Consider the following 25,494-nt stretch of genomic DNA (forward strand, 5'->3'; position numbering starts at 1 on the left):
TATAATAAAAAAAATGACAAAAAAATATAAATTTTTCATGTTTGCGTACTTCATTCAATTAAAAAATAAAATTTCCAAAATTTTTGTATTGAAAATTTGTTTCATTTTTTGTTTCATATTTTGTGTTGAAAGTTCCTAAATATGCGTAAAGTTTACGAAACTCAGAAATTTAATAATTTTCCAAAAGCACCCAACGATTCCCATTAAAATATCCCAAAGAATTCAATTAAATTTACATTTCCAAAAAGTGGCACTATTATTTTGTTCTTAACTGTTTGTGTGCACATAAATTAAGTTTCATAAATAAAGTAACGTACGGTGAATTATTTAGAAATTTTTTAGGTAAACATTTAATTATACATAAGTACATACATTTGTAAGGCGAAAAGCTAAAGCGGCCAAGTACTGGGCTGAATTATGTATTGTGTACAATAAACAGTTATATGAACGTTTCTTAAACAAATAAAAGAAAATAAAAATCGGCGCAGAGAAACTTGAAGTTATAAAAATGCCATTCATACACACAAATATATGTATGGACGTTTGTATTTGTATACACACATATGTATATAATTAAGTGCATGCGTTACGTTACGTATTTGTACAATAAAACTTCCCAACTTTTAATGTTCGAACACAAACTTGATTTATTGGAGCATATTTCGAGTTAGTGTCTATGCAACAAAAGATATTTATCTTCGTATGTACATATGTTTTTATGAATATAAGTAAATGTAGATACTCGTATAATAATGCGGAAAATATTAAATACTTTGAGGAATGTGTGTCCATAAGTAAATACATACATATAAGGCGACCTATTGTACTATTATATAAATGGAATCATATTATTATATGAGTGCTTCATAATAAGAAGGACAGACGGACAAGGTTAAATCGACTCAGCTCGACACATTTGTATAGATTTATACATATATATAATACAACAATAGGGTTCCAACGTTCCCTTCTGAGTGGCAAACTTAATATAGCCTATTCAGGGCATAAAAACTTGTAGAAGATAAAGTCCTTTTTTTGCTGTTAAACCTTAAATATAGTAAATGTGGGAAAAACCAAAACGGTGACAGTATTGTCGGATATTAAGGTTATGTTATGAAGTTTAAAGTATTTAATGTTTTGTTTAGGCCATAAATAGGTTATGGTATCTATCGTTTAAATGGAATTTGGATCGCCGAGAATGCGTCTCAAGAAAACTACCATATGCTGTCAAACGATTTTCGCATCACTTCTTTCAGCGGTTTTATATAACTTCCTAATAAGGCCACAGTATACTAAAAATAAATGTCAAACACATGTAGGTATTTATTTTACCACCTGGCTGATAGTTGTATAGCTAGCAACCTCTGTAGGAAATTTCATCCTTCAAGACACTTAATACATACAACTCAAATGGGTTAAAATTATCAATTTTTCTTGAGGAAAAAGTAAGTTGTTGAGCTTTAATAGGTTTTTAGAACAAACATAGGAACAAAAAGCTTTAAAGTAAATCATTTTTTTTTTACTTTTTATACTATCTTAGACCTTCTTCATATGCTGAGTATCGTGCCGATTTAAAAATTGTCCAATACTGCTGAAGCTCGTTACAGTATTTAAGGGGTTACATGGGTCTACCTCTAGAATATTTTCCTAAATTTTCAAGTTGATCCGTGTAACAATTTCGGAGATACAGCCTTGAGAACTTGTATGCTCGAGGCTAGCTTGGCTAAGTGCGCCGTTCTTAAACGCGTTTTTCTCGAAACTGTGTTTTTGAAGTCGGTTGGCAATTCATTTAATTTTTTTGTAAAAATGTCTGCCAAAAGTCCAATTTTAATTTTTTTCCTTCGTTAAAGTTCTAAGTTAAGTTTTAACTAAAAGGCGTATTTTTCACTTTACATAATTATGTAAGGTGTTATCTTGCCAACGCGGGTGCATCCCCTTAAAAACGTAGATTCGGAACGGAAATGCTGAAAATTTTAAACATTGTTGTAATTTCTGTTGTAATCTTATAAAAACTTCTCCTAATAATTTTGAAATGTTTTTCGAATGGACAAGCCTTATCCTGGTACAAATCCCGCTCCGTTCCGGTTACGTATTTATACTAAGTATTTGCCAGCAAATCAGAAGTACCAAATTTTTCGGATATTTCATACCCATAAATCTGCCATTCACTACCTCATTTTATTACATTAATAGAATTTATATAATAAAGCTTGTGTGCTTAAAGAAGGATTTATAAGAAAAATTAATGTCATAATGAAATTTGTAGCGACTTGAATCATACCAACAAACATAATATACTACACATAGGTATTATAATATCCACTTAATTAAAAAAATGTGCATATGTATGTATGTATATACACATAGTCACCTAAAATACAAAATAACGTAACATCACTTTTACAACTTTAGAGGAGAAGGAAACTGTTGACATTGAAAAAAAGGTTTGAATTTTGGTTATAAAGTGGTTATAGGTATATCATAGTGGAAGTTTTCAATTTTCTATAAATAATTTCTGTAATAAGGTGTAATGAATCGTAATCAATAAATAACACAATTTCCATGTTTTTGATGATACGCTTTACCGCATGTTAGGTGACGATATACATATGCATTCAYACATACATATACATATGTATACAAGTACACAAAATTACTTTACTTGATATTCATACACACAAATATTTTATATAAATATGTCTGCCTGTGGCAATTAATTAAAATGTCTACATTTGAAATACCTTAACATCGGCCAATGTGGTGATTTTCTGCCACAGCGAATCTTCGCCAAATATCGAAATCATTTGCGTGCAGCCCACATTCGTTGAGATGCAGATGCGGCAAAGTTGCACATTGTTCGTTTCCATTTTGCAGCAGGCAGCGGCGACGACCGCAGCGGCATTTGCGCCAGTTTACACGTTGCGCCCCGCCGGCTTCGTACGGCGTACGAGATGACAACAAAGAACAACAAAGCACACGCACAAAGTGTCGCAAAGTCACAGCAACACAACGAGAACGCGGAGAACAAACGACCGACGATGGCAGCTGCAACTGGAGACGCAACTTCGCACTGTTGCTCGTTTGCTCGTTTGCCCTGTTGCAAATCTATACACACACTATAAGTGGGCAAGGTACGAACGAAGCTCGCTTGTGGCTGCTGCTTGCGGCCACACTTCTTCGTGTCTACTTGACGCTTCTTCTAATTGCAAAGAGTCGACGACTCACTCGCTGACTGACTCAAAGAGGCTGGGAGAATTCGCAAAATACATATGCACGCGCGACTGAGTTTGCTCTCGCAGAAATGCCAAGAAATTTCAGTGAGCATTAGCACTTGTGCGTGTGCGGTTGAGCTGCTTGCATGAGCGCGCCTGAGTGTGTGTGTGTGTGTGTGTGTTTGCTTGTGAGCGCTATCCGCAGTGCCACATTCACGAATCACGACAGCGCTGCCGACGACGTCACAAATCTTCGTTTATCAAACTGGCTGGTGGGTGGATGGGCGCGTGTGTGTCTCCACCTCTATCCGCTTGTGTGTTTGTATGTATGCGCGTGCGTTGCGTAAATATGTTTGCATATGTGCGTGTGCGCTGTGCGTTTGATAAGCCGTCGATGTTCAAATGTTCAATTACACTTCAGGTGATTTACACCAAATATATTTGCGTGCAGACGCACACAAGGGCACGCACAAATGTTCTTTCGTCGTTTTTCACGTTATTTATACACTTTACACATATCTACAAACACAAATGGGCAATATCTTTTCGGCTGCAAACACTTCGCCCACAAACGATGGCTCACGCACTTTTCAACTGTATGTTTTTTTGTATCTAAATATATTTATATGTAAGTATGTTGGTATATTTTAGAATGTGCAATCCACTGCGATCAGATCCGATTTGATCAACTGCCAATTCGGTTGAAGTCAATCCCATCCAAGTCAATTCAATCCAATAATCAAACCATTCCGAAAACGCAACGAACCAAACCAATCAACGTACCGGCCGACTCTGACTCTGACTCTAAAACTGGAAAAGTAGAGAACATGAAAACTTTTTAATAAATATACGTGAATATACAAAAACAAACACAACACAAACAATACTTTGAAACGTCTACAACAACAACAAGAACAACAACAGCGGTAATAACCAGCATATATACACCACTATTATAAAAGGCAAATGGAAAAGAAAATAAAATACGAACAAGAAATATAATATTCGTAGAAGAAAAAAAAACACAAAAATCAACATTATAATAATAAGAATTACAAAGAAACAAGCCAGAGCGCGGCTGGGCGACGCAGAGAGAGAGCAAAGTGGAGCGGCAAGACGTAAACAACAAATAGTAGAAATATGTATTTTAAGCACTGCTGGATGGAACCTAATTGCACACATACCTATATACGTACATATATATTCGTAGAAACATTATATCTTCAGTGCACGATGACGAGGGACGGTGGTGAAGTAATGAAAATTTTACAAATACTTAATTCATAGATTGGAACGGGTATGAGAAGTCAAGTCGCACGGGCCCGGGCAGCTATGCATGTACGCCTGTATGTAAATATGTATGTTTGTGAGTATATGTGGTGAGCTCTAGCTCTAGCTCTAGCTAACTAACTATTCAACTATGTGGTACACACAATTACTATTTGCTCGTATAATACAATATTTCATTGTTGCTGCTTTATTCCATATTCCATATTCCGTTTTCTTCTGCGACTATGCTCGGTAGTATGAGTCTGCTAATGTGTGTGTGCGTTATACGACAACTTGGCTCGCCCGCTTTAGACAAACAATTTTGACTTCAACTTTAACGTTTCCATCGACATTTGGTCGTGGTCTCGTTACTTGGTTGGCTTTCAAAATTTCAATTATGTATTTATACAGAAATTTAAAAATTCCATTTGTCCTCGTTTCGTTCCCTACTCAGCAATTCAACTACCCGCTGTCGGCACCGCATACACCCCCTCAGCACACAAACACATCTACATACATATTTATATGATGGTGTGTGTGTGTAGCAACAATAACAGCAATGACAACGTAATCATCGTTATGATTATGATCAGCAATACGACATCGTAATGGCAACGTAAGGAAACTAAATTGACACATGAATGAATAGGTCGGCATAAATACATCCATACACATGTATAAGGCGAATTATTATATGTGCATAAAAGTGTATGTTTACCGATGTGTGTGCGTGTTTGTGTGCGGTTTGCGAATAAGTCAAGAGACTGAAAAATTGGTGCTGTGAGAAAACATCAATTTGAACTGAAACATTTGTGCATAAATACGTACATATGTACATACATACATACATATATATGTAAGCATATCTACTAAGGGCATTCACTTTGATTTCTGTGTATTACGAGCACTAATAGCTTATTAATACAAGAAAAAAAAGAATATATAAAACAAGATTTTCTATAGGCAAACGGATCTCAGGCAACTTACGCTTAGAATCAAACACTTATGGCTGCATGTATGAATGTATTTATGGTGTGTACCAATACGACTTTCCTTTATTAGCTAGATTTCTTTATCGGAATCATACGAACATATTCAGCGAAGAGTTTCAGGTATTTAGATAACTAGGCATTTAGGAGTCATTGTACTCACTGATTAATCAAAGATTTTAAAAAATTTAATAAGGCAATTTCGAAAATATTAAAAGAAATTTGTTAATTAGAGACTATGTTTTAAAAATAAATTACAATTCTTTGTGATGACTTAAGTTAACCAAAATACAAAGTTTTTACGGTATTTATACATTTTGCCTTACTCTCGGTAAAATTTTTCCAAGATTAGTACAACTTTTATATTCGCGTATGGCAGCTGTTCGTTTACCACGCGAACAATTTGACTGGCAAAGTTGACTATGGAAATTTTGGTTAATGTTTGGGTATGAAAGGTATCAATACTAAACTCGTATCAAAAGACCTGAATATAGTGTAAAAACGATGCCGATTGCAAAGTTTACAGGTTTAAAGAACTCGATTTATTTATTTTCAAGTTGATCCGACTAATAGTTTCGGGGAAACTGTGTTTTTGAAGTCATTTGGCAAGATTTCTAGAGAACTACTCATCCGATCTTCATGAAACTTTACTCAGGTCTTTGAAATACTTAAATTCTTAAAGACTTGGATGATGGATTTTTTTTCGACTACAACTATTCTTTTCTTCATCCAAGTTCTGAGTTAAGGTTCTAATTAAAACCGTATTTTTCCACTTTAGATGATCCTGTAAGGAGTTATCCTGTCAACGCGAATGTTTCTTTTTCCCATGGGTCACTGGAAATGGCGTTGCAATGGCCGAGCTTAAAATATTGCTTTCCAAAAGTTTCTGAATTCCTTTGTTAATAGCGTATGTTTGCAACAATAAAAAATTCTAAAAAAAATATTTAATTTTTACAAGAGAAAAAAATTGTTGAAAAAAGGCTTTTTTTTACTCAAGAAAAACCGTTTAACCGCTTAATATGTCGTTGAAACCGTTCACCACTCCATCGAATGGCGCTTCAAAAATGAATCGAAGGCGAAAAAATAAAATTCGAGGTCACTGAAGGCCATCCCAGCTGTGAGTCATAACAAGTTTGTGGAAAGTAGGATTAAGCGCTTGCATACATATGTATGTATGTATAATATTTTCTCAAAATGTTCACACAAAATGTTTTATAATATTTTCCTGCCAAATTCTTCGATTGTTTCCTTTAAGGCTAACAATTTTGGATCCCGTTGGAAGGCATCGTTTCTCACATAGAAAGATGCTCCCACTATGGTGCGCAGAACATTATTTTGGAAAGCTTGAATTACTTTTAATTGTAAATTCACTGCAATGCACAAGATCTGAATGTCATAAGTCCAGATCAGCCTAAGTTTCACTTTATAATTATCAACTCAGACTGAGGCGGGATCTTGACCTAAGGGGCCAGTATAGCTGCGCCAACTTTAGTAACATAAAATGGTTTAGAATAAAAAATTATTATAAATAGTGTGCAGCAAAATATGTATATAACTGCTAAAACTTTTACCCGGAACTATTTTTATGGAAAGTTTTTCTAAGAACGAAGTGAAATACAAGATTCGTTGGCAAGACTAAATATAAATGAAGGTTATATATGTACATATGTATATACATATATTACATACGTATGTTATGTTTAAATTTAGTTTTATTTTATTTGAGCATAAACAAATATTACAGCACACACACACACACGCGCTTACACATTGAAAATTGTAATATCCGCATGTACAAAAGTATATTAAATCGGAATGCGAAAAACTAAAATCATAATAAATTGGAAAATGAATTGAAATTACAGCAAGACGCTAGCCGCATTTACTGGCTCTCTCTATGTCTCTCTCATGCCGCCATACACGTACTCGAGCGCTCACCTGCCGGTCTCACCGAATGTACCACGTTGTATTTATGTGTGCTTGTAACACTGAGCGCATCTGTGCTCCATATACATACATATGTTGACTCCACATGCCAGCACATGAAGAGGTAGTCTTTATTATTATTAAATAAACACCGCACTCATTAACTCTCTTTTAGGCGTTTGAGCGCTAATCTTAACTCTCTCTCTCTCTCTCTCTGTGTGGTTGCTTTAATTGTAATGCCATGAGACATTTTCCTTCTTCCGCTTTGAATTCTTTAGAAATTCATGCCGTTCCGTTTGCCCGTCCAAAATAAACGTCGTACATTCGCCTCGGCAAATGAAACTAACTAAAATTACTTAGATGTCGAAATAAATGGTTGCGTTTCGGCTTGGTCGTCGTTCTGGAGCAGCGAGCTAAAATTCAGCTAAAATCCAACGTAGTGTATTAACCTTAGACAACGTATTGTTGCCAACTTGTAAACTTAATTAAAATGGTAATTTGGGATAATCAGATTACTGTTTAGGCAGAGAACGTGTATTATTTTTAGGTAGACACAAAAAAAAAGGTCAAACAATGAACAATAAATTGATGAGGTGTATGGGCAAGCTGTAGGTTATTGTTATTCTCTGGCATAAAATTAAAAAGTTATGACTTCTTTTGGTTAATATTGAAAGTTTCCAATTCGCTACGAGCTGGTGTTAGTGGAAGACGACGGAGTGGAGAAGAATTTAACTTTACGGGCTGCTACGTATTGATTATGGCATAGGTAGCTCATCAAATTTAGATGAAGTTGTTATTTAATGATTTTCAAACATGCGGATGAGCGAAAACATTATTTAAAATATTTCTGTATTTAAAAGAGTTTTACAGGTGGTCTATGATGCACATACGCACATACATATTTCCAGCAATATTTCTAAAATTTAAGGAAGTGTGCCTTTATAAAAGTGTTTTATCAGTTCTTGATAAGCCTCCCCGAAATATTATTTTAATTGTTAACAAAAGTAGAAGTCTAGAAAAATTTGAAATATATGAACATATGTATATACATATAGAAACATATCTATACAAAAGTTCCAATAAAGTTGATTTAACATAATTTTGTATGAAAAAATTCAAAACTACACAACATAGTGGTAATATTATATGAAAAGGAGCTTTGTTATGTAAATATACGCTTTAAATATTGGTCTATCGTTTATTGAATATCGAACTAAATAAATATTGTTTGTGATGGGGCAACATGAGTTGAGTAATTATTTTTATTTTAACTTTGCAAGATTATTGTTAACCATAAATTTTAGTTGAATACATATTTCTACACACAATCTAAACTATTTTTGCAGGTAAACATATTTTAACTATACACATACATATGCAAATAAATAATAAATGTATTCACGTACTTATAAAAATGACTTGCGAGGCATATATTATATATATATGTATGTGGCCACAAATGGTATTTACATATATATGTATACAAACACAAACATAGTTATTCATATGCACATAGTACATATATGTATATGTAGGTATTTGAAATTTATATTGATACTATCAATTTTCAATTTCAATTGAGTAAGCAAGCAAAATTTAATGACCGATATTTTGTCTAACAAGACAGCTTATACTTGTAGTTACGAATAACCGTGTATACTGAGGTAAACCGAATGTATGACCACATACATAGTGAAATATAATTTTTATATCTACAAATTTGTGAGTCACATGTTCCGAAATATCAATAAATATTGACTGATTAGAAAATATTTACGATAATGTTTTATAAAAAACGTATGTATGTATATTTTTGAAGTGCTATAATGCAAGTGTTATACATATATACATACACACAGACATGTATCTAGGCAGGTACAAACATAGATATTTATTATGTATGAATATGAATTTTTACATTTCAATTTAGATTTTGTGCGCAAAGTAGTTTTTATGATATCAACAAAGTCAATTCAGCTGAAGTTGTGGAGTAAATCAGTTTGTTTGTCAGCCTGCTTATCAGACAAAGCGTGTTGATTATTTTGAAAATTAAAATAACTTTAAAAACAACAGCATGTTATTAGGTAGATAATAGTAACATATTCTATTATTTCAATTTAAACCCTTATGATTATTCATTTTTAAAAACATTCCAATGAAAAAAGTCCATGCACAAACAAATTATATAATAATGGCATCTCTGCCTTGACCTAGGTGAATTCATATAGAAATGTGCATTTTAAATTAAACCAGAGTTACTCGTTATCCCAAGTGGACGAATCTAACTAACCACTTTGTTGCTCGATTCCATGGCCTGGAAGCGTCACATAACCAAACCAACAAGCGGCGAAGAGCAACGAATGTAAACGAACCGCATTGAACCAAATTAATCTACTCATACAAATTCAATACGAGTTATTGCAGGTAACATAGCCGGGCCAAAGACATTATATTGTCTTAACTTAGATTTCTTCAACTAATAACAATCGCATACAAAAGCGTCTAAGCGATAGCTCGGCGCAAACGAACGCGTACAACACAAATACGAATAACATCGAGTTGAGGAATTTTCACCAAAGTATTTGCTCACTTATTTGCTTTACTGCCTGCCGTCTATCTCAGCTTCAGCCTATCCCGGCCTTTTGACTGGATCTTCTTTCACACGCCATCAGCTTCTAACGAAGCATCGTCGCCTTAAGCTCGTCTTTGTTGCCTTGGTTAGCCTGCATACTCAACTAGTCGTTTGGTAGCTACTTCTACTTTAAAATGCGTATTAATATGTATGTATGTATGTATGTAGGCAATAAAAAAGTATATTCAAACAACAAAGACAATTTATAAAATACAAATATTTTCTTTTCAAATTTCGTTTCGTTTCAGGTTCGTTTGTACTCATTTTTCCACATACATATGTATGTAAAATTATTTTTCACAAGTGCACACTGGTGTGCGTAAGATGTGCGTTATTTCTTGTGTATTTTCTTCTGAGCCTGTTTTTAAATGACTCCAAAGTGGGAGGTTATCAACTCGTCACATATCGACCGTTGAGATTAATGAAAGTTAGATATTGTCATTTACAATACTAGAGATAACTAGATAACACTGCTAATCGCATGATGGCATTAAAATATTGTCGAATCTGAAGCACCCTTATGGGTTTTATTTTGAGTCAATATTTACTAAATTTGGTATAAACGCATAACGTTCCGTTATGTTTCCACTGCAAGCCACATGAAAAAATCACATCAAGTAGTCGAAAAAGTCTTTTCGTATTTCTAATCAAACTTCAACTAATTTTTCCTTATATTTATAATAATAAATAAATAAACAAATACATGCGTATGTACCATTTTGGTCGATCCAATACTAATATCATATATGAGATGTTTTGAATTAGTTTTGGCATTGTCACAATTCTGAATTGATTTAAATTTCAATAGTTTTAGATGCATTTTTTAAATTTTATATTCAAGGTTTCGAATATTTTATTTAAAAAAATTAATGTTTAATTTAAAATGTTGGGATTAAAAATTTAATTTTATTTTAAATTAACAAAGCAGAAAATTTATTAATTTAATATTGAAAGTAAGTTTGCCGACCACTGCTCTAGAGAATTGAAAAATTAATAGTATTTATTTATTTTCAATCCGGGATTTGGGATTTTAAATTTGAATATTATTTTTTACTAACATTTTCAGTATTACAAAAAACAAAAAAAAAAATATTAATTCAATTGTTATTTAATGCATTATTTCTGTAATATCTTACATCACCTGTTTTCTAAATATGTACATGCCTTTACATACAATTTTTTCGTTTTCTTATTAAACCTTTTCATGGTTGGAAATAAGTATTCTGAAATGCACTACGTCAATTGCTTTGATTTTTGAAGATGTTTAATTCTTCGCAAAGAGGGTTTTATTTAATATACATATGTATGTACATAAATACATTGTACATTGTATGTAGCGAGCTTCGACGAAGTCGTCGCTGTCGCTGTCGATGCCGAAGTCAAAGTTTCTGTTTGCATGCTTTAGATAAAAAATTGTGGAATTGTTTATTTTTGTAGCATTCGTAAATTACATAAAATCGTTGAAAGTAATTTATGAAGATTACTGCTGCGACTGTGAATTCGATTGTGTAGCGTACTTGTATATGTACGTATACATTGCTGACTACACAACAGTCTATGAAATGTGCGATTTTTCGTTTTATTACTTATTTCCTTCTCCATATTTCTTTAGATGGAATTGTAGTTGAGAAGCAAATAAACGAAACCAAGTAGTTACTTATTAACGAGTTCATTGAAATCATTTCATAGTCATATACACGACCGTATATGAAAGTATGCATATACAATAAATACTCGTTTGTGTATTATTTTCCACTTACATATTTATGCATAGCTGGGTATATCAGATTTTAAAAACAAATTTAGTTATGTTTGTAGATACATACATTTAGCACTGTAACAAAGCACAAATATTTAATTAACATATATTTCTACACAATAAACTCAGCTTCCACAATAGTTATTATTTCATAGTTCTGATTTTCTAGATGTTAGGAATTAATCCAGAAGTACTTGTAGACTCTATTTAATGATAAATGAGGTCATCAAAGGTATTATATTGATTTCTATTTAAAGAAAAAAATTATACGTGCGTTCCATGTATTACACATACCAGTAAAAGCAGATTTATTATATAAAGAAAAAGTTTAATTATAAGCAGAGTTGCAATACACATATGTATGTATGTAATATGTTTGCCTAGTTTTTTGTTGAAAAAAATATATATTTTTTTTTTGAACCAATACATTTAAATGTGTTAAAGTAATAAATCGTTTTTAAATCACTAGTCGCTGATAATATTTATTCCCTTTAGAGTAAATGATACTCTTTATCGCATCTGTAATACGTTACAAACGATTCTGTTGTAACGTCGAAAGGTGACTTTTGAGATTTAGAGCTTACAAGCTCGAAATCCTCGGTTAAGGATATATATATATTCTTCATATTGTGCCTGATGAAATATCGGACCTATTCAAGAACTCAATGTCAGAAGCCATTTAAAAAAAAAATCCACTTCTTTATATCCGGTGGATCTTGTGGAATGCATTCGTAAATGCTAAACAATATGTGATTATCAAAACGCTCTACAATTCCGGGATCTAAAATAGGTACATATGTATATCAACCCATATTACTCCAAATGCTTTAATTTGTTAAAACCTAATTTAAATTTTATTTGAATATTAGGGAATCACAATATAATGACAAGCTTTACAGCAACAATTAAATATAATGAGGCAAAGATTTTTGATTTATTTTAGATATACCAATATTTATAAGTTGAAAAATATTTTAATTTGAGGGATAAAAATACAAAATCGATTAGAAGAAATGTTTGTAATATTCGTCTAATGTGAACATTTATATATGTACATTTATCAAAAAACCACAAATTGTATTAATATTACACGAATTACGCATATGCACGTATGTATGTATATACCAATATTTGAATAATAGAATAATAGAACAACCGTAAGAACGTTTATTTATATTCTGGAAGCCATAGAAGTATTGTCAAATAAAACTTTTTTTGTAATGTAACGATTATGCTAATTTTATTAACTTACAAAATGGAAAGCGTTTAGAAATTTATGCAAATAGGTGTATATGTATGTAAGTATGTACTGATATATGTAAATCTCTCAGAATATAATTACGCAAATATGTTTATGTAGATGTACACTATTAATCAATATATTTTTCCCGATTGCTTTAAAACAAAATAACAACAAAAACACAACAAGTGCAAATATTGTAATTATAAAAACGTACGTATGTTCTATATAGATTTATATACAAAGAGTAAATTCTTGCGAAATATTGAATCTATAGGTATGCACGTTAAAACGTCACAACATTCAAACGCTTTCATTGAATAAACACAATTAGTAACTTTAGGTACTATCGTTTGGTTGTTTTATCGCACTTTAAGCAGGTCTTTTAAACAATTCAAACTTACTTGCTACTGTGATTTATAGCACTTTTAATAATGTAACACTGCTACAAATATTCATTAAGCTGTTGTTTCAGTGAATTTGTCAAATTACGAGTTATGAAACTGCATAGGGGAATAGTAGTAAACAATAAACACTCGATGAGCAGAACACAGCGAAATTTAATGCATTTTCAATTCCATTCACTCTAGCACTGACTGAACATAAACGTGAGTGATTTTAATGCTCTACAAAATGCAATACGATTTCCTGGAGAGCTTTATAGTGTGTTCAATTGATTTCTAAACTCTTATCAGTATAACAGTGTTGCCATGTCTGCTACTCAACGATATTCTGATTTTCCATATTTCACCCTGCACTGCACAATTCAGCACAAAAGGTTCAATTAGCCATAAACGGGTTAAACCACATGTCTAGCTAAAATCTCAGTGGTGTGTTCAGTGCTTGTTTGTGTTTTTCTACTTTAAAGAAAACAACTGCATGCGGACCTGTCAGTAGCTGAAGTAATAAATATATTGCCGCATTTACTGGAAAAACTTGAAACAAAATGAGTAAGGTAAGGTGGAAATTATAAAGGAAACAGCATCAATTTAGTTTTAAATTGTGTGTTCCCATAAAGTTGATGAGCTGCCTTCCAAAATAATCACCAAAGTTGCCAAACTTGACTAAAGTATTGACAAGTGACAGTGGAATGGAGTTAACCAACCGCTGACAATTGTTCTAGCATCAAACTTTATAAAATTTTCAGTTCATCGACTATTTAAGCTGTGTGAACTACAAGTCTAAGAAAGAGTATAAGTTACGTTCGATTTAAAAATATTCAATTTACCCATTTTTTCACTTTCCAAACGACAAAGTTTAAAAATTGATAAATAAGGTTGTATGTATCCATTAAAATGAGCATGGCTCGTTAGATATAAAATGTGGCAACGCCATTCTGTTGGAATATCATTCGTGAATGTGGTAACATTTGCAAATGCCACCGACGCTGGAAGTGAGCGACGTTTGCGCATTAATTTCCATCGTGAACTTCCAGCCAACAGTGGAAGTTTTTTTCCATATTGATTAGTTATGTCGCTTTTGTTGTTTACCCATTAATTTTCCTAAAATTGTGTTGAAATTAGAAAATATATAATTAAAAAAAACACGTGAAAACGTTCGAGAACAGTGTATCATACGCGGCTTTTCTATATTTTCCAAGCTGACGACGAACTGCACGATTGGTAAGACAGTCGTGAAGCAACCCCAGATGTCCACTGGAGTGGGAGGCGGAGGAAGCAGCATCACTACTGACCACAGCCGATTATATTTCCTCAATTCGCCATCAACACCGCTTTCCGCGCGCGATCCATTTTTTATCAAGCCGGAATACCTCAATTATGAAAATCCCATGCACCACCTCTACCCTAGTAACAGGGGCTTAATCGACTACAACAACTATACAAGCGCGGCAGTAGCAGCGGCCAGTGGTAGCGGTAGTACATCGACAAACGCAGTTGCAGCTGTCGCCGCCCTTAATTTAGAAAATAATTTCCAGCAACCTCAATCACAACAATCGTCATCTTCGTCATCACAACAACAGCAGCAAACACCCACATCGACGAGTCAAAACCAAACACAGCAAAGTCAACAGCATCCTTTACATCTACACCTCAGCACACCGCCATCGACTCGAGCGCAAAAAGCAGCCCGTCGACGTAGCAACGAATCTGTGGAGGCCCGTCAGAGACGACTAGCACGTAACGCCGCCCGAATGCGGGAAAAGCGAGCCAAAGAAAGTGAGGAAGAATATCGGGTCCGGCTGGCGAAAAATGCGGAAGCGAACCGTGTACGACGTCAGAATGAAAATGAAGTACAAAGAACCCTAAGACTGATGAAAAATGCCGCCAGACAGCGACTGCGGCGCGCTGGTGAGACGCCGGAGGAACGCAAAAAACGTTTGGCCAAGGCCGCCGAACGTATGCGAGTTGCGCGAGCAAATGCGCCGAAAGTGTATAAGCCTCCACTGGAGGATCGCCTTAAGGGTTACTAAATATGCATATATAAATACTTGTACGTCAACAGGCAGCATCAAATCTATCTCATAATGGACAAAAAGAAAAAAAGAAGACGTATGGTATTGATGTTATGCACCATGAACCATTATTAATGACGCAACAAACACAACAATAACCGTTAATAAAGAAGTAGCAACACAAAAACTCAGCTGGATAGTAGGAAAAAAACAAAACAAATATAATGCGAACAAGAATGTTTTGAACAGATGAAAGGATTTGGTCGCACACGCATTGGTATAAGCTCAGGAAACTTGGCTTTCATTGCGCGATCGTATCATCAAAGGGTGAAGGAGGCAAATTGCAAATTAAGGTCAACTAACATATGCCCCTCAACCGTATATTTAATTAAGTTTATGAAATAAAGTATTTTTATAATGCATGCATTACATTAATATAAAATAAAATGTAATAATAATAATAATATAACAAAAAATTGTAGAAGCGTACATATGTAAATGTAGTCGGTCACACAACAAGCAAACAAACAAACACACATACATATATACACACACCAATTAGTTCCAAAACCACATAACCACAAATGGACGCATTATTATAACTACAATGTAGCACCTATAGCGTTATATCTAAATCTCCAAAAAGATTATTCTAAGCCCGCTAAAACAGCTCCTTAATTAATAACCCATTTGTGCTGATGCTCTTGACACTTCTGTAATTCACACATAGTTTTAATCCAACAAAAATTAAATTCTGTAACGAGATATTTTAATATTAAAAATGCAATATACATATAGTCAAGTTAAACCCTATGTCTCTTTTTCATTCTTAATTAAGTTCTAGTCAAAATTCAAGTTTAATCTCCATTTTTTGATGTAATTAAAGATTATTATTAAATTATGTAATATGTACACTATACTGGAATAAAGTTGCATCAATCACATTTTTAAAGTAATTTAGGGTTGGATCTCTTTGAAGAAATATGCTTGAGCAACCAGCAAGGGATCACAATACATGTGTACATTTGGATGACAAATTTCCTTATAATGATTTGCAGCAGAAAACGCGATCATCTCAATGACTATAAATCCTTTGATTGGATGTAGTCATGTGACTGTTCTAGATATAGATAATTCTATTGAATTTCCTTAACATAAAAGTTCAACTATTTAATGCAAAATATCTAAAACTATAATGTCTAATCTGTTACCTCCTTTTCAAAAGGCAATTTTAGTCATGCACATTTGAAAATCTAAATACATACATTATTTACATACATATGTATTTATGCATTCATCTTAGAATTGTAGGCTTGTTTGCCCAAATATGCAAATATCTTGTTTGTCTAAAATGTTTACTAGGCAATGGAGATGCCAGGTGTCTTGGATAACTTCCTTTAGTCCAATTTTATTACAAAATAAGCTGGTAGTTCAGATTATTAAATATAAAATTGTACATACATATACTACATACATATGTATGTAGATATGAGCATGTGTGTACAAAACAGTTTAAGAAAATTCGCTGATCCTCCAGGGATATCGAATATATACATACGTACATTCGTCCATACAAACATACATATGTAATGAAATAAAATATAAAACGGTTAAGCTTTTAAAAATTTGGCTTAGAAAATTCGAAATTATATTATCGGAAAATTGAAAAAATTTTGCACATACTATATACATACAAAAGTATATGTAGGTGCATGTTGGGTGTGCGCATGTATCTCACATATGAAAGCGGATTGGTTGATTACGTCGAACATATTTAAGAAAGCGCTACAGCTCGTGGGTACACAAAAAACCACATATGTATGTATCTAGTAATATCCACATATGCGTGCCATACATGTAGATACACATATGTGTACATACTGACGTGTTGGTATCTATATGTTCGCATTCATAATTCCAGTGAATATGTGACGTTAACTTCACTTTGAATAAAACCCTCAGTAATTCCCTACACACGAAGCAAGCGTCCATTTGCAAAATCGTGTGGTAACACTGCCCTTCCAAACGCTTGAACGAGTTCCCGGTCGAGGGTGTTCGTGTGTCGATGTGTATCTATCCATTGGAATATATGTATGTATATGCTTAAATACTTCCAATGTAGAACGGTCAGAAATTGTTATTCTAAACCCTAAAACAAAAGTATTGGGTACAATACATTTTACGATGATCATGTAGATCATTTTATATATTACATGCTTATAATGATTCCTGAACTATAACTAGAAAAACTAAAATATATTAGCAAAATAAAATGAAATTGAACTAAAAACGGTATAGTTGTGGAAATACTGGATTTGATTTTAAAATATTTTACTACCTCCACAAATTTGCATCCATTTTATTTATGTACTTTAAGCTTTTTAAATGCTATATAATTATAAAAAAAATCCTACGTAATTATGTTTTATTAACGGCAAATGCTAAGAATTATACTTTTAAAAATTAATAAAATAACTAAAAAATTTTTCTTGGTGTTCTTCCATTTTCCACAAAGCGGCTCGTTCCAATGCTATTTCGTGTATTTACATTTTTTTCGCAAGCCGTTGCTGGTTTTGGCCTCACCGCCTACGGAAATTTTTTGGTTAAATAAAAAATTAAAGTAAAAAATTGTATTGCTGGTAAATAACCTAAAGTAACCGTTTCTATAAAACGGAAGTGTTGAAATTTGTGAAAAGTGACTTAATATAGACAAGTATACAAGTTAGCGCAATAATTATACTTAAAAGTTGGTGAAAAGATAAAAGTTTGAGTTATTAAAATAAATCCTTAAATATAAGTAAAAATTAAAAAAATTGCAAAAAGAAATAGTTTAGTGAATGAAAATACGATTATGTCGTAAGTGCATTGGAGGGTCCGAGCTGAAATATGTGAAGAGTCTCATAGAAAATCATGTGAAAAATCGATTGGAAAGTTAGACTGGAAATGTGTGTGAAACAACATCGTTCCAATGTATGGAATATAACGCTGTGAATTGTTTGCTTGAAACTTTTAGTGCAAAATGTCAAAGTTTGACAATCGCCGCCAATAAATGACATCAGTAAGAAAAACTTAGTAAATATTTGCAACAATTGCAAATACGCAAAAGCTATAAAAGAATAAAAACAAAAAGTGAGTGGTGGGCATGAAGGTGCGGAGGTGAGGACCGAAAGCAAATAAATGTGGAAGAGCAAGGTGAAGATTTATACAGACGTTCCCAGTTCCTGAGAGTGACGTTTTCGAAATAATGGAATCAAATCCCAATGGGATAAAAATAGAGCCTACACTTGAACAGCAGCAGCATTCACAGTACGCTACACATCTACTCGCATTGAATGGACACAATGCACGGCTTCTTATTGAGCACCCCTCAACGTTGCTGGTGCCATTGTCACATCAGCAGCAACAGCAGCAGCAGCAACATCAACAACAGCAGCAGCAGCAGCAACAACAACAACAACAGCATCAATTACATCAGCAACATCAGCAGCAGCATCATTTTCAACAGCATGACCAGCAAATACAACAGCAGCAACTACAGTTAAGTACATTACCAGGTTATCCACAACCACTTTCGCTTAAGCAACAGCCCGCAACAACGCCGGTGCCTGGAGGTGTTACCACAACTCACGGTCCTACATCAGTTACATCGTCAACTTCCTCACGTACAGCAGCACAACGCTGGAACGAAAGTCCTGAAGCCCGCGCCCGTCGTTTGGCACGCAATGCTGAAAGGATGCGTGAAAGGCGTAATCGCGAAAGTGAAGAAGAGTACCGGAAGCGTCTCGCCCGGAATGCTGAAGCAAATCGTCTTCGGCGCCAAAATGAGTCGGATATGGAACGAGCCATGCGCCTGGTGCGCAATGCAGCTAGGCAAAGGCTACGTCGGGCAATGGAAACGCCGGATCAGCGGTCAAAACGACTTCAGAAGCTTGCTGAACGCATGCGACTTTATCGGGCTAATGAGACACAGGATCAGCGAAAAGTACGTTTGGCAGAAATGGCAGCACGAGCACGTCAACGCATTGCAAACGAGACTCCAGAGCAACGCAAGGAGAGACTGAGGAAGTTAAATGATTACGCAAAAAAGGTCAGAGAAACTAAGAAAAAATCCAAGCAGGAGCAAAGTGAGAATTCGCAGAATTCGAGCCAATTGCAAAGTACTGCTGCCAGTTCCACTAATGAAAATATCAATTTGAACCAGGCAGCCCCGCAATCAACGGTCGCAACCAACAACACCATAGACCAACAACAGCCCCAGCAATCCAATGACGAACAACTAGCATCTTATCAACCACAGCAGACGGCGTTAACCAATCCCATAGAGTACTATCAGAATATGTTCATGAGTCCGGCAACATTGAGACCTGCTTTACTTAAACAGGAGCAATTAACACCGCAGCAGCCACAGCAACAACAATCAATGCAGCAAGGACGTTTTACACACCAACAACAGCAACAACAAACAATACTAGATTCAGAATCAAATAGCATGTTCCCTCAACAACTGTACGATAATGACCAGAAACCAGCAACCGCATCTGGTAACGGCACTGCAACAACGTCTTCTAAGTTGCCACAAGCACATGTACCACAGTTCAGCACAATTGCCAGTTCCCTTGAATTCTATCAAAACAAATATATGAAGAAGCAGGAACTACAGGTAAGTATAAACGATACTAAATAGGTGCGAAAATAATCAAATGTACATGAATATCTACTTGTCTGCCCCATTGTTCAACTAAAAACTTAATATTAAAATAACTTAACCTTAATCATAGTGTCTCTTTTCCAAAATTAAGCGTGTAAAGATTCTAAAAATTAAGATTCGTTCAGTAAAATTGTCTCTTTTAAATAAATAAAACAAAATTAACCCGTGAGTTTTTTAACAAATTTAGTTTAAACGAAAAATATGATAAACAATGGGATTGGGCGCAATATAAATACATGAGTTAATGTATGTAAAATGTGATCACGTATACATATGTATCTACCAAATTGATATACATACATACGTACATATATGAACATTGTACAACATCGATGCATGCTATGGCAAATGCAAATGCGAACGGAAAAAAGAATTGTTTGGCCAAAGTCTGGGTTGGTATGTTATTAGCAAAAAATGGATTTAACTGTTAATGAATTTGCTAAAAATTATTAGATCTGCAAAAAAAAAAAAATTATATGAAAACTTGGAGCCATTTTTATTCAACGACAAGTGTTGGCAACTCCTTATTTAAACGTGATTGCGAACGAATGTTGGTATACGCAAAATGGAGAAAATGAATCCGGTTTTAGTGAAAATGATGCTTTTTCTTTTTGTACGTTAACAAGGTTGCCGGACTGTTTTATCATTATGCAGGTGTTAGAAGATTGCTATTTTACAAAATCTATATGGTAAATCATAAATATCATAATTTCGGAAAACCGTCTTAACTACGTAAATATTTTCCAACATATTATCAGTTATTGGACCAAAGTAAATATGTTGACGGAATTAATGTGTTTGGCCAATGAAGCTACCAACTGTGTGTACTTTTAAATTTGGGACCTAATAATCTTACTAATTATGGTGTTGATAATATACTGTTTTGCTGATTAAATTTCCGATATTCATACTGTAGAGAACACGGTTTGACTTAAAAAATAAAGGACATGTGGTATTAAAAAAAGGATACTATTTTTACGTATATAAATATTTATGATTTATATTTGTTTTTATTCGCAGCTTAGTACTTTAATTGGAGCCAACAGCGAGTTGACGTGTATAAAATATTAAAATTCTGAATTAGTAAAGTATTGCTTCTAAACAGGGCACAAGGAAACCGTGTGTGAATGTGTCGTGTTTTGTTGGGATCGGTCTGAAATAGTTTTAACCACACCTTTTGTTTGTATGTTCTGTTTCTAGCTTAAATAAACCAAAAAAAAAATAATACTTTCTACTACTTAATTATAATCTATTTGTGTATACTTTTTCTGATTTGAAAATAGTTACGCTAAAACAGTAGATGGCGATCTGATATTTTATTATTTCATTGTTCAATTTACATATATTTTTTACAATATGAAATTTTTACTCGAAACATGATTGTTATCATGAACACACTGATTACTGGTAACTCTTAATATGTTTGACAAATTTTAGATGTGGCAACATTATTATTCCAATGCTAGATACATACCTATTGTGTAAATAAACGTCTTTATCTGGTAGTCGGTTTTTGGTACGCTTACATTAGTTAAATTTTTTTTTTTTTGATTTGTCAAAATTGTAAATTTTTATAAATATTTCTATTTTTGTCTTGCGACCCTCGGGCGGTATGTGGCAGGCAAATAAATATTCAACATTTGAAAAGGATGTGGGTAGCTATAACAATTTTCAATTGCAGACAAACAATCCAACGAATAACAGCGGGTCTGTTGGTGGCTCCAATTTGCAGAACGATACAAAGGTGATCGTAGCATCCACGTCCAACAGTGAGAATCAGAAATTAAAAAGTTCACATCCTCAAATACAAAACCCTCCCACTCCGCTATATAACCAATTTCCTTATTTAGCTACATTTCCAGCTGCTGCAGCCAACTCGGGATCAACCGTAGTGACTTCACCATCCAGTACGCCCACTCAAGCCACCTACTACCCTATGTATCACAATGGATTTCAACTGACTATTCCACCGAATACAGTGCCGCCACCATTTACACCTGTGCATTTCACCAATAATACAACCAATTCGGGAACATCGCCTACATCTGGACAAGTGGCCCAAGCTGGTGTTGGCGGAGCATATAATTTATTGGCAAATTCATCTATAACTGCTGCTGCGGCGGTCGCAGCTGTTGCTTCAACTGCTACACAACAACAAGCTATACAGGATTTTCCAAAACCGGTCCGCGGTCGCCCTAGAAAGGTCATCTTTTCCAATACAGGTACTGGCAGCAATGCCTCAACTACTAACAACACGGGAGACTCAAAAAACGGCATTTATCTGCTGCCCACAGGAACCACTGAATCGCCTGAGGACGCACTACGGCAACAAAAGGTGAGTGCCTTGCTTGAGCAAGAAATAAACCAAATGCTCGCATCACCACAGCAGACACCGCGCCGCGGACGTGGTCAACAACATTCCTCGCCCACAGGCTCGACCCGGGGCAGCGGGCATAAATATGAAACAGACGAAGACAAACGAAGACGATTGGACAAAATGGCAGCACATCAAAGAGAAGTGAGGGCGAACGAAACACCGGAGCAACGAGCAGTACGTCTGGCTAAACTATGCGAGAGAGCTCGACTGAAACGGGCTGAAATCCGAGCGACCGAATCACCAGATGAACGGAAAGTACGCCTATCCAAACAAGCCGAATATGCACGTATGCGCCGTTTACGGACCCATTCACGTCGTCGCACCGAAGACAGAGCACGCGAACTATATGAAGAACTTAAAAAAGATGTGGATATATCCAGTGACGGTAACGACTCCAACGGGAACACAAAATTACAGCCACAAGATCAGCAACAAGATCTACTTCAGCAACAACAACAGCAATCACAGCAACTACAACAGCAGATGTTGCACTCAAATGAATCCTCCAACATGGTGAACGCACAACTCCAGCAACAACAACAGCAGCGTTTCTTAGCTTTAGCCAACTCGCAAGCGCCTCAACAGCAAGATCAACAACAACAAATGTCAGCCTCTAACAATGCATACGGCAAACCTCCGTGCAAAGAATACAATTCACAGCCTGAGAATAATGATATGCTTAAGATTCTCGAACCTATCATCGTAATGAAAACAAAATAAAGCTAACTAATATATAAACAAATCTAGCAAGTACGCATCAAAAACAATACACAATAGTCTATATCAATAAAACACAGTTTATGATAAATACACCTTCACTTTTACACGACGATGACAATGACGATTGAAGCCCACGTCTATAAAAAAAAAAAAATACTAATAAAAACATATAACAAATATACACGTGGTAACAAATACTACAATATATCACCGAAATCACGATAAAATGTCGGCAGCAGTTATTCAAGTAAAATTCTTTTTAGAAATTCAATGAAAAATGTAGCAGTAGCAATTGGAATGATAACAATTTGATTAACTATACCCATGAAGGGTATTGCATACATACATATATATTCATATGTAAGTTTATGTTAGTGCAGTATATCATATACTACATACTAAATGAAATAAATATGCAAATTTATATACACTAGTAACACTCAATGTATGTAGAGCTCGTGTAAGCATAATATTAATATTACTGTGTAATAAGTATAATAATGACCATGATAAAGTAAAAGTAAAGAATAAAGTCAATAATTTTTTTAAAGTAGATTAAACACACAAATTGATGTACTTATTTAAATCAAGTTCATCTGTGCCCAGGTAGTATACAGTTGAACCTAAAGTACATGTATACATGTGTTAAATCTAAGCCTAACGGTTATAATTTCATCAGACGCCAGTTCTTTTGCGGCAGTCGGAGTTACTGATATCTATGCACTTGTATTATCGGAAACGTCCAATAACGGTCGCTGCCAGGTTTCATCAGCGTAAAAAGTTGTTTATTTCTAAAATTTGTTATCGTCCAGATTTCTGTTAAAATTTTCAGGTTAGTTTTTTTATATTAAAAGTTTTTATTTCCTTAAAATATCTACAGCTGTGAGTAAATAATTAAAAAAAAAAATATTTACATTTGATTTTAGCTGGAATTCAACACCTTACACTCAATCGATACGGAGTATTCCGCCGACTCTATAGAATGGTGTCCACACCAGCAATATCAATCCTATTTCGCTTGCGGCACATATCAGCTGGAAGAGAATGTGGGAGAGGAAAGCACTATGAGTACCAGGCGAAAGGGTCGCATATATCTATATAGGTTTTGTACTGCAACCAAAAAGCTCACGGAAGTTTGTCGCCTGGAGACAGCTGCCATTCTAGATATGAAGTGGTTAAACGACGAAACCAACGCGAATCCCTCACTTGCTACTGTGAATTCGTTTGGTCAACTAGAAATATATGAGTTTGAAGAAGATATATTGAAAAGAATCAGCAGTTTGGATATAAATTCCGATTGTGATGATTTGTTGGCATTGTCGCTGGATTGGCGACGTACGGAGAATTCCAGTCAATCAAATCAATTTCAAATATTGGTTTCAGATTCCAAAGGTGGCGTGAGTTTAATCGACTATGCACCAAAGTATGGCCTCAAACTCACTAATACTTTTGCTGCACATGGTTTCGAAGCATGGACGTGTGCTTTTGATCGTTGGGACTTAAATCGTATTTACAGTGGTGGCGATGATATACTTCTGCACACTTATGATCTACGAACTTGCACGCGTATTCTCAGCAACAAATCGCATAACGCTGGCGTTACTTGCATGCTCAGTCATCCCAAACACGAGCATTTATTGCTGACTGGCAGTTATGATGAGCATTTGCGTACATTTGATACGCGCACCATGAAGCATCCCTTGGGAGAACTGAATCTTGGCGGCGGCATATGGCGTCTAAAAATCGATCCGTTAGAGCGTGATCTCATTTTGGTCGCATGCATGTATCATAACTTCGGCATCGTTCAGCTGAAAGGTGGACAGTTGGAGGCACCAACGTTGCTTGGCGAATATTACGAGCATAAGAGCATATGTTATGGTGCGGACTGGTGTCTTGACGTGTCTGATGATAAAAATTTGTACACAGCAACTTGCTCATTTTACGATCATAAACTCTGTGTGGCCCAAATAGTTGAAGAGTAACAGTAACTGTTTAAGTTTCAGAAAAAATAAATGTCTTTACAAAATGTAAACAGTAATATGTTTACAGTTACAAAATAACTTTTTTTCATTACAGCTGGGTGATTTCTTGACGGTTACATTATGAAACTGTAAATCTGGTATTTAATTGTTCTAGCATTTATTACTGGCCTCAATTAATTTTGATAAAAATTTACCATTTTTACCGATACTTTGCAATAATCGTGGGTTTTACCGATACTAAAACACATTACAGTGAGTAAGTAAAAA

At 34.6% G+C, this 25,494-nt stretch overlaps 4 protein-coding genes across 11 annotated transcripts in view; 3 read left to right on the forward strand and 1 right to left on the reverse strand.

The window, feature by feature from the left end:
• The window catches only part of LOC108975878 (homeobox protein prospero), a 24,628-nt gene extending 10,998 nt beyond the window's left edge, over positions 1-13,630 (reverse strand). The window contains exons 1-2 of one of the 2 annotated variants that reach the window (XM_018944676.1): positions 13,432-13,630; positions 2,742-4,022 (exon numbers count right to left, since the gene is read on the reverse strand). In XM_018944676.1, the coding sequence (XP_018800221.1) occupies positions 2,742-2,867 (126 nt within the window). In that variant the 5' untranslated portion in view covers positions 2,868-4,022; positions 13,432-13,630. Of the gene's footprint in view, positions 1-2,741; positions 4,023-7,408; positions 7,571-13,431 lie in introns of those variants that run through there. The other variant, XM_018944677.1, reaches the window with a different exon arrangement.
• A 223-nt stretch (positions 13,631-13,853) lies between these two features.
• LOC108975859 (diphthine methyltransferase) lies at positions 13,854-25,277 on the forward strand. Its single transcript, XM_018944645.1, has 2 exons — positions 13,854-13,982; positions 24,172-25,277. Exons 1-2 carry the CDS (start codon positions 13,974-13,976, stop codon positions 25,225-25,227), a joined length of 1,065 nt encoding a protein of 354 aa, XP_018800190.1. The 5' UTR covers positions 13,854-13,973; the 3' UTR covers positions 25,228-25,277.
• On the forward strand, positions 14,432-15,703 carry LOC108975860 (zinc finger protein 821). The gene has a single exon (XM_018944646.1). It carries the CDS (start codon positions 14,676-14,678, stop codon positions 15,456-15,458), a length of 783 nt encoding a protein of 260 aa, XP_018800191.1. The 5' UTR covers positions 14,432-14,675; the 3' UTR covers positions 15,459-15,703.
• On the forward strand, positions 17,980-23,399 carry LOC108975858 (putative uncharacterized protein DDB_G0271606). Of its 7 annotated transcripts, none has more exons than XM_018944643.1 (4): positions 17,980-20,100; positions 21,830-21,938; positions 21,999-22,370; positions 22,443-23,399. In XM_018944643.1, exons 1-4 carry the CDS (start codon positions 18,685-18,687, stop codon positions 23,243-23,245), a joined length of 2,700 nt encoding a protein of 899 aa, XP_018800188.1. In that variant the 5' UTR covers positions 17,980-18,684; the 3' UTR covers positions 23,246-23,399. The 7 variants fall into 7 exon arrangements, with proteins under 7 accessions (XP_018800188.1, XP_018800189.1, XP_018800183.1 ...); XM_018944644.1 differs by having other exon boundaries at positions 17,980-19,527; positions 19,642-20,100; positions 21,999-23,399; XM_018944638.1 differs by having other exon boundaries at positions 21,999-23,399.
• Positions 25,278-25,494: the final 217 nt, after the last annotated feature.

Source organism: Bactrocera latifrons, unplaced genomic scaffold (assembly GCF_001853355.1).
Source record: "Bactrocera latifrons isolate USDA-ARS-PBARC rearing strain unplaced genomic scaffold, ASM185335v1 scaffold_7, whole genome shotgun sequence".
In the NCBI taxonomy this organism is placed as follows: domain Eukaryota; kingdom Metazoa; phylum Arthropoda; class Insecta; order Diptera; family Tephritidae; genus Bactrocera; species Bactrocera latifrons.